The sequence below is a fragment of the Acipenser ruthenus genome, unplaced genomic scaffold, assembly GCF_902713425.1.
Source record: "Acipenser ruthenus unplaced genomic scaffold, fAciRut3.2 maternal haplotype, whole genome shotgun sequence".
Classification (NCBI taxonomy): domain Eukaryota; kingdom Metazoa; phylum Chordata; class Actinopteri; order Acipenseriformes; family Acipenseridae; genus Acipenser; species Acipenser ruthenus.
Window position 1 is genome coordinate 1 of NW_026708308.1, and position 10,304 is coordinate 10,304.

The 10,304-nt window shown below is 50.8% G+C and overlaps 2 protein-coding genes across 2 annotated transcripts; one reads left to right on the plus strand and one right to left on the minus strand.

Moving 5' to 3' along the window:
- Positions 1-918: 918 nt before the first annotated feature.
- On the plus strand, positions 919-5,509 carry LOC117398628 (zinc finger protein-like 1; the record flags this gene model as incomplete). The annotated part of the gene is given in 6 exon segments (XM_059020748.1): positions 919-1,029; positions 1,239-1,433; positions 2,062-2,137; positions 2,453-2,647; positions 3,473-3,596; positions 4,817-5,509. Coding segments are annotated over 6 exon segments (888 nt in total), but the record flags the coding sequence as incomplete, so codon positions are not given.
- Positions 5,510-8,363: 2,854 nt separating this feature from the next.
- On the minus strand, positions 8,364-9,952 carry LOC131730908 (cation channel sperm-associated auxiliary subunit TMEM262-like). Its single transcript, XM_059020747.1, has 2 exons — positions 9,608-9,952; positions 8,364-8,489 (listed from the first exon to the last, which is right to left on the minus strand). The coding sequence occupies exons 1-2, from the start codon at positions 9,857-9,859 to the stop codon at positions 8,364-8,366; spliced, it is 378 nt and encodes a 125-aa protein (XP_058876730.1). The 5' UTR covers positions 9,860-9,952.
- Positions 9,953-10,304: the final 352 nt, after the last annotated feature.

The window sequence follows — 10,304 nt, forward strand, 5'->3', positions numbered from 1 at the left end:
GCGAAGGTGAGTCACAATTAACAGAGTTATTATTATCCAGCTACTGCAGAGTGATCTCAACAAAAATGTGCACGCAGTGCTAGAGGCAGAGCACTGAGAGAGAAGGGGGGCTCGATACCAGGAGGTTTCAAATCCCGGCTCAGACGCTGACTCCCTGTGTGTGTGTGTGTGCGTGTGTGTGTGTGTGCGTGACCCTGAGCGAGTCACTTCACCTCCTTGTGCTCCGTCCTTCGGATGAGACGTAAAACAAACGAGCTCCTATTGGAAGTGACTCTGCAGCAGCAGCAGCAGCAGTTGTTGATGAAGCAGAGTTCACCCCCCTAGTCTCTGTGAGTCGCTTTGGATAGAAGCGTCTGCTGAATGACTCATTAATAATGATAATAGAAAAACACACACGTCTCTACCCTCACGTTAGGGTCAGGGCTAGGATCATAGAAGAATTGCATTTAGGACAATTTATTACATTTTTCAACATTGAGAAACGAAGAAAAAAAAAGTGAGGGGGAGGTCTAATTCACTGGGCTGTCAGTGATTTAACTCCTCCCCCCTCCTCCCTCCCCTCCCCCCCTCCTCCCTCCCCTCCCCGCCCTCTCCCCTCCCCCCTCTCCCCTCTCCTCCATCCCCCTTCCCCTCCCCCCTCCTCTCCTCCCCTCTCCCCTCTCCTCCCTCCCCTCTCCCCCTCCTCTCCTCTCCCTCTCCCCCTCCTCCCTCCCCCCCCCTCTCCCCCCCTCCCCTCTCCCCCTCTCCTCTCCTCTCCCCTCTCTCTCCTCCCCTCCTCCTCTCCCCCTCCCCTCCCCCCCCCCTCCCCCCCCCTCCTCCCTCCCCTCCCCCCCCCTCCCCCCCCCCCCTCCCCTCCCTCCCCTCTCTCCCTCCCCCCTCCCTCCCCCCCCCCTCTCTCTCTCTCTCTCTCTCTCTCAGTGCATCGTGCAGTCGTACCTCCAGTGGCTGCAGGACAGTGATTACAATCCCACCTGCACACTGTGCAGCACAGCGCTAGCTGACAAGGAGACACCAGACTCATGTGCTACGGTGAGGGGGCAGGGCTAGTGGAACAGGGAGGAGCTAACGGGGGTGGGGAGGGGCTATGGGGAACAGGGAGGAGCTAGAGGAACAGGGGGGAGCTATGGGGAAGAGGGAGGAGCTATGGGAGTGGGGAGGGGCCAGGGTGAGTGGGAGGGGCTGAATAAGCTCCTCTGATAACAATGCTGTTTAATAATGATGATGATAATGTGTTTCAGATGTGTTTCACTGGTCCTGTCTCAATGAACTGGCCTCCCAGTTGCCCAGGAACACGGCCCCCGCTGGGTACCAGTGCCCCGCCTGCCAGGGGCCCGTCTTCCCCCACCCCCAACCTCGTGGGCCCCGTCGCGGCCGCGCTGCGCGAGAAACTCGCCTCCGTCAACTGGGCCCGGGCCGGGCTGGGGCTGCCGCTGGTGAGAGGCTGAGACACAGAGACACGCACTGAAACACAGAGACACGCACACACGCGCAGAGACACGCACACACGCGCAGAGACACGCACACACGCGCAGAGACACGCACTGAGACACAGTGACAGAGACACAGTGACACACGCACACACACACAGTGACACAGACACAGTGACACACGCACACAGTGACAGAGACACACACACAGTGACAGAGACACAGTGACACACGCACACACACACAGACACACACACAGTGACACACACACACACACACACAGACACACACACAGTGACACACACACACACAGTGACAGAGACACACACACAGTGACAGAGACACAGTGACACACACACACACAGTGACAGAGACACACACACAGTGACAGAGACACAGTGACACACGCACACACACACAGACACACACACAGTGACACACACACAGACACACACACAGTGACACACGCACACACACACAGACACACACACAGTGACAGAGACACTGACACAGACACTGACACACACACACACACACAGTGACACACACACACAGAGCCTCTGACTAGTTCAGGGTATATTCTTGAACGGAGATGCCTCCCTCAATTCTTCTCCTTGTCTCCTTTAATATTCAGATCGAGGAGCCGGAACCCGCGCCAGAACAGGAGTCACATGACGTCACAGACTACACTGATTGGTCAACTTTCAACAGTGAGTGCGGTGTGTCCGTATCGATGGGAACCAGACTCCTATTGCACAGCAGTGTGATCCAGTCCAGGTTTCACTGCTACCAGCTGATCAGCCCCCAGTGTATCTAGCTAACAAGCTCAGGTGTGTCTGATTATTAAACTCCCAGTGAAACCAGGACTGGATCACACTGCTGTGCAGCGGGAGTCTCGTTCCCAGCCCTGATATTGCTGTTGTAAAGGATCCCTCTCTAGTGGCTGTTAATAATACACACCCTAAATTTACTGCAGCGTTTTCTCTTGGCGTTTCTCAGTCTGGACTCTCTCTGCTTCCCCACAGCCTCAACCTCTCACCCCACAGAAGCCCCTTCCCAGTCCTCCCACTCCTCCCATTCCTACAGCTCGAACCCAGTGCCCTGCCAGTCCCAGGCGGGCTTCGGGGCGGGGCTGAATAACGGGGGTGTGAAGGAGGGGCACGTGCACCCCAGCATGAGCTGCAACACTGCGATGGGAGACTCTGTCACTCTACACACAGGTCAGTGTGTGTGTGTCTGTGTGTCTGTCTGTGTGTCTGTGTGTGTGTGTGTGTGTGTGTGTGTGTGTGTGTGTCTGTGTGTGTCTGTGTGTGTGTGTGTGTGTGTGTGTCTGTGTGAGACTGTCACTCTACACACAGGTCAGTGTGTGTGTGTGTGTGTGTGTGTGTGTGTGTGTGTCTGTGTGAGACTCTGTCACTCTACACACAGGTCAGTGTGTGTGTGTCTGTGTGTCTGTGTGTGTGTGTGAGACTCTGTCACTCTACACACAGGTCAGTGTGTGTCTGTGTGTCTGTCTCTGTGTGAGACTCTGTCACTCTACACACAGGTCAGTGTGTGTGTCTGTGTGTCTGTCTCTGTGTGAGACTCTGTCACTCTACACACAGGTCAGTGTCTGTCTGTGTGTCTGTCTGTGTCTGTGTGTCTGTCCTTCCTGTCTGTCTGTCTGTCTGTCCTTCCTGTCTGTGTGTCTGTCCTTCCTGTCTGTGTGTCTGTCTGTCTCTGTGTCTGTCTCTTTCTGTCTGTCTCTGTGTGTGTCTGTGTGTCTCTCTGTCTGTGCCTGTCTGCCTGTGTATCTGTCTGTGTGTCGGTCTCTCTGTCTGTCTGTCTGTAGATCTCTGTGTGTGTGTGTGTCTGTCTGTCTCTCTGTCTGTCTGTCTTTCTGTAGATCTGTGTCTGTGTGTGTGTGTGTGACTCATCTCGCACACAGGTGTAGAATGAGAGTCTTGTTTAAGCTGATGGTAAATCATGGAGCCGTGCCGCAGGGCTGCGTTGTGTGTTTCCGTGTCGCGTGTTGTGTGTAACAGAGCCCTCCTCCTCCCCCGCAGCCTCCTCTCCGCGGAAGGTGTACGACACGCGTGACGCGGGGGGGTCGTCGGTGACGCAGATCGATTTCGACGATGACAAGTACAGGAGGAGACCGGCGCTGAGCTGGCTGGCACAGATACTGAAGTAAGAGGAGAGGCTGCAGCACTGCAGAGAGAGGGGGAGAGGGAGAGAGAGGGGGAGAGAGAGAGAGATGGGGAGAGAGAGAGAGAGACAGAGACAGTGCTTCCCTATGCCTTACCAGACCTCTCTGTGCTTTACAATGCTTCCCTGTGCCTTACCAGACCTCTCTGTGCTTTACAATGCTTCCCTATGCTTTACCAGACCTCTCTGTGCTTTACAATGCTTCCCTATGCTTTACCAGACCTCTCTGTGCTTTACAATGCTTCCCTATGCTTTACCAGACCTCTCTGTGCTTTGCAATGCTTTACCATGCTTTACCAGACCTCTCTGTGCTTTACAATGCTTCCCTATGCTTTACCAGACCTCCCTGTGCTTTACAATGCTTCCCTATGCTTTACCAGACCTCTCTGTGCTTTACAATGTTTCCCTATGCTTTACCAGACCTCTCTGTGCTTTACAATGCTTCCCTATGCTTTACCAGACCTCTCTGTGCTTTACAATGCTTCCCTATGCTTTACCACACCTCTCTGTGCTTTACAATGCTTCCCTATGCTTTACCAGACCTCTCTGTGCTTTACAATGCTTCCCTATGCTTTACCAGACCTCTCTGTGCTTTACAATGCTTCCCTATGCTTTACCAGACCTCTCTGTGCTTTACAATGCTTCCCTATGCTTTACCAGACCTCTCTGTGCTTTACAATGCTTCCCTATGCTTTACCACACCTCTCTGTGCTTTACAATGCTTCCTTATGCTTTACCAGACCTCTCTGTGCTTTACAATGCTTCCCTATGCTTTACCAGACCTCTCTGTGCTTTACAATGCTTCCCTATGCTTTACCAGACCTCTCTGTGCTTTACAATGCTTCCCTATGCTTTACCAGACCTCTCTGTGCTTTACAATGCTTCCCTATGCTTTACCACACCTCTCTGTGCTTTACAATGCTTCCTTATGCTTTACCAGACCTCTCTGTGCTTTACAATGCTTCCCTATGCTTTACCAGACCTCTCTGTGCTTTACAATGCTTCCCTATGCTTTACCAGACCTCTCCGTGCTTTACAATGCTTCCCTATGCTTTACCACACCTCTCTGTGCTTTACAATGCTTCCCTATGCTTCACCAGACCTCTCTGTGCTTCCCCATGTTGTCACTGTGCTGTGTCACACGGTGTGTTGCTGTGACCCGCTTGTTTAAGGGGGTATCCTGTGCTGGTTCTGTTCCTCAGGAGCCGCTCCGGGTCGAAGCGGACCCCCCTCTCTCTGAAGCAGAGGGTCTTCATCCTCCTGGTTCTCGGGGTGATCGGCTTCTGCACCCTCATCATCATCATGTCCAAACTGGGGCGCGCCTCGGCCGAGAACGACCCCAATCTGAACCCGCTGCTGAACCCCAACATCCGCGTGGGGCAGAATTAACGAACAGCCCCCCCCCTTGGAACCCCTAAAACATCTCCCTCGCTCTGAACCCCGAGTTGAGGCAAGAGTAACTGCAGCCCTGAATCTGAACCCCAAGATCTGAAGAGGGGAAAGTGTAATTTACAGCAGACTTCAATCTGTAGAGTTTGCTTTTTGAATTCTCTCTCACACACAGACGAACCAATCAAAAAACAGCCAGATGCTACGGACTCGATAAATAATTTAAAAATAACATTCTTTATTCAAAATGATGATGATTATTATTATTATTATTATTATTAACACAGTGCTGACAATGTTTTTCTTTTCTATTGAATTTCTTTCTGTTTGTTTTTGTATTAATATTATCATTATAATTATCTCTTTTTTTTTCTGATCTGTATATAAACCTGTAAATAGATATATTTTTGTTTGTTTTCTCTTGTAGTTTAAAAAATAATTTGCTGGTAGCTAGTTTGCAGTAAATGGTGTGTTTGTGAGGGAGGGAGGGAGGGAGGGACGGACGGACGGACGGACAGACAGACAGACAGACAGACAGACAGACAGACAGACAGACAGACAGACAGACAGACAGACAGACAGACAGACAGACAGCGAGCGTGTGTTGTGTATAAGATATTCTGAGACACTCACACTAGCTGCCTCTGTTTTATTCCTCTTGGCTGTGCTTTCACTGCAGAAGCCTGATCGAGGGAGGGAGGGACAGACAGACAGACAGACAGACAGACAGACAGACAGACAGACAGACAGCGAGCGTGTGTTGTGTATAAGATATTCTGAGACACTCACACTAGCTGCCTCTGTTTTATTCCTCTTGGCTGTGCTTTCACTGCAGAAGCCTGATCGAGGGAGGGAGGGACAGACAGACAGACAGACAGACAGACAGACAGACAGACAGACAGCGAGCGTGTGTTGTGTATAAGATATTCTGAGACGCTCACACTAGCTGCCTCTGTTTCATTCCTCTTGGCTGTGCTTTCACTGCAGAAGCCTGATCGAGGGAGGGACGGACAGACAGACAGACAGACAGACAGACAGACAGACAGCGAGCGTGTGTTGTGTATAAGATATTCTGAGACGCTCACACTAGCTGTCTCTGTTTTATTCCTCTTGGCTGTGCTTTCACTGCAGAAGCCTGATCGAGGGAGGGAGGGACAGACAGACAGACAGACAGACAGCGAGCGTGTGTTGTGTATAAGATATTCTGAGACGCTCACACTAGCTGCCTCTGTTTTATTCCTCTTGGCTGTGCTTTCACTGCAGAAGCCTGATCGAGGGGGGCTGCAGCCTCTCTCCCCCTCCACTCCGGCTTGGAGTTTTCAATCCTGTTTGGAGTAAACGTGACCCTTTAAAATGATGTCATCAGCACGTGTTGAGTTGCTGTAAGATTTATTCTGGTTTTAATGGATAAATAATTTAGCACTTTATTGAAGTGTTAGTTTGTGTTTCTATTCTTATTTCAAAATTGAATACAGACACACACTGACAGACACACACACACACACTGACACAGACAGACACACACACTGACACTGACACACCGACACAGACAGACACACACACACTGACACACCGACACAGACAGACACACACACACACACACTGACACACCGACACAGACACACACACCGACACAGACAGACACACACACACACTGACACACCGACACAGACACACACACTGACACTGACACACCGACACAGACACACACACTGACACTGACAGACACACACACACTGACACACCGACACAGACAGACACACACACACACACACTGACACACCGACACAGACACACACACCGACACAGACAGACACACACACACACTGACACACCGACACAGACACACACACTGACACTGACACACCGACACAGACACACACACTGACACTGACAGACACACACACACTGACACACCGACACAGACAGACACACACACACACACACTGACACACCGACACAGACACACACACCGACACAGACAGACACACACACACACTGACACACCGACACAGACACACACACTGACACAGACACACCGACACAGACACACACACACTGACACACACAGACAGACAGACACACTGACACTGACAGACAGACAGACAGACAGACACACTGACAAACACCGACAGACAGACAGACACACTGACAAACACCGACAGACAGACAGACACACTGACACGCAGCGACAGAAGACAGACAGACAGACACACTGACAAACACCGACAGACAGACAGACACACTGACACGCAGCGACAGAAGACAGACACACTGACACACTGACAAACACCGACAGACACACACACACAGACAGACAGACAGACAGACAGACACACTGACAGACTGACAGACAGACACACTGACACGCACCGACAGACAGACAGACAGACAGACAGACACAAACACACTGACACGCACCGACAGACAGACACACACACACACACTGACAGACTGACAGACAGACACACTGACACGCACCGACAGACAGACAGACAGACAGACAGACACAAACACACTGACACGCACCGACAGACAGACACACACACACACTGACAGACAGACAGACATCTGGGTACAGAGACAGACACACAGACTGACACACCAAAACTGTTCAGACCCTAAGTTACACCTGACGAATGGCTGTGTATTAATTAGGGTCAACTTTTCTATCGTTGTTTCTTTTTGTCATGATTGCTGATGGATTGATAGCATATTTCACTAATAAAAAGTCTCTTAAGTGTTAAAAGGAACCGGTGGGAGGATTCTGGACCGGGTCGCTTCGGTACCGATGGCCCCTCAGTACAGCTCCTCTCGGTACTGCATCACCACAAACTCAAACGAGAAGCGAGCCAGGAACAGCGTGAGATTCAGACCTGGGAAAGAATGAAGCAGGATCGAATGATTATTATTATTATTATTATTATTATTATTATTATTATTATTATTATTATTATTATTATTATTATTATTATTAATGAGTCATTTAGCACACGCTTTTATCCAAAGCGACTAGAGGGGTGAACTCTGCTTCATCAACTGCTGCTGCTGCAGAGTCACTTCCAATAGGAGCTCGTTTGTTTGACGTCTCATCCGAAGGACGGAGCACAAGGAGGTGAAGTGACTCGCTCAGGGTCACACACACACACACACACACACACACACACACACACACACACAGGGAGTCAGTGGCTGAGCCGGGATTTGAACCTCCTGGTATCGAGACCCCCTTTTCTCTAAGCGCTGGATCCACCAAGACTCTCTTACTCTGGGTGTGCCTTTAAAACAGCCATTCCGACCTGCCACAGACGCGAGCGACACAGGCTGGACCATGACGACCCCCCCCCCCCCCCCCCCAAGCTAGCGGAGCCCCCGGCAGTACTTGCAGGTTGATACGAGGGCCACAACGCTCAGCCTCCGGGCCCCAGTCTGCAGGGAGTACACCGAGCCCAGCAGAGACAGGTAGAAACTCATCACATGGGACAGCTGGAGGGAGACAGGAGAGGGAATGGGGGGAGGCAATGCTTTAGCAGACCTCTCTGTGCTTTACAATGCTTCCCTATGCTTTACCAGACCTCTCTGTGCTTTACAATGCTTCCCTATGCTTTACCAGACCTCTCTGTGCTTTACAATGCTTCCCTATGCTTTACCAGACCTCTCTGTGCTTTACAATGCTTCCCTATGCTTTACCAGACCTCTCTGTGCTTTACAATGCTTCCCTATGCTTTACCACACCTCTCTGTGCTTTACAATGCTTCCCTATGCTTTACCAGACCTCTCTGTGCTTTACAATGCTTCCCTATGCTTTACCAGACCTCTCTGTGCTTTACAATGCTTCCCTATGCTTTACCACACCTCTCTGTGCTTTACAATGCTCCCCTATGCTTTACCAGACCTCTCTGTGCTTTACAATGCTTCCCTATGCTTTTCCAGACCTCTCTGTGCTTTACAATGCTTCCCTATGCTTTACCAGACCTCTCTGTGCTTTACAATGCTCCCCTATGCTTTACCAGACCTCTCTGTGCTTTACAATGCTTCCCTGTGCTTTACCAGACCTCTCTGTGCTTTACAATGCTTCCCTATGCTTTACCAGACCTCTCTGTGCTTTACAATGCTTCCCTATGCTTTACCACACCTCTCTGTGCTTTACAATGCTTCCCTATGCTTTACCAGACCTCTCTGTGCTTTACAATGCTTCCCTATGCTTTACCAGACCTCTCTGTGCTTTACAATGCTTCCCTATGCTTTACCAGACCTCTCTGTGCTTTACAATGCTTCCCTATGCTTTACCAGACCTCTCTGTGCTTTACAATGCTTCCCTATGCTTTACCAGACCTCTCTGTGCTTTACAATGCTTCCCTATGCTTTACCAGACCTCTCTGTGCTTTACAATGCTTCCCTATGCTTTACCAGACCTCTCTGTGCTTTACAATGCTTCCCTATGCTTTACCAGACCTCTCTGTGCTTTACAATGCTTCCCTATGCTTTACCAGACCTCTCTGTGCTTTACAATGCTTCCCTATGCTTTACCAGACCTCTCTGTGCTTTACAATGCTTCCCTATGCTTTACCAGACCTCTCTGTGCTTTACAATGCTTCACTTACCATAAGCGTGACCGTGTATCTGTGGCTGGAGCGCTCCGCTGTTTGCGCCACCTGGTGCTGGGTGAGATCGCTCAGGAGGACCCCGAAGTGCAGCACGAACAGAGCCAGGGACAGCCCGGTGTAAACGTCTTTCTTCGGCAGCGAAACGGTGAACACCCGCCTCTTACACGCCGCAACCAGCGGGGAGTCGAGCCAAGGACAGGACCGTAATGACCGCCTCGTCCAGCGGGGCAGTCGCGGCAGAACCAGCATCACGCATGTAAACAGTTCAACAGCAAAAGGCTTAAATGATTCTTACTGGTTTAATGGGTTGGTACACGGCAAACTGGTTTTGGAGAAACTGGACTTTCCCCGACACAGTTAGCCATAAAATGTAGCACCGTCCAACAGCGGTCCACTTTTGTCATGGTAACATCACCCAGCGGTGGCAGGTCAACAGGTGACATCATAACGCACATTCTGGGGCAAGTGCTTTGTGACGTGAGCAGTAGGGCTACGTCACAGCACAGCAGTGTGGTACGCCTGTCAATCATCTGATTAAACAGCGTGACACACACACACACACACACACACACACACACACACACACACACACACACACAGACACACACACACTCACACACAGACACACACACACACACACACACACAGACACACACACACTCACACAGAGACACACACACACACACACACACAC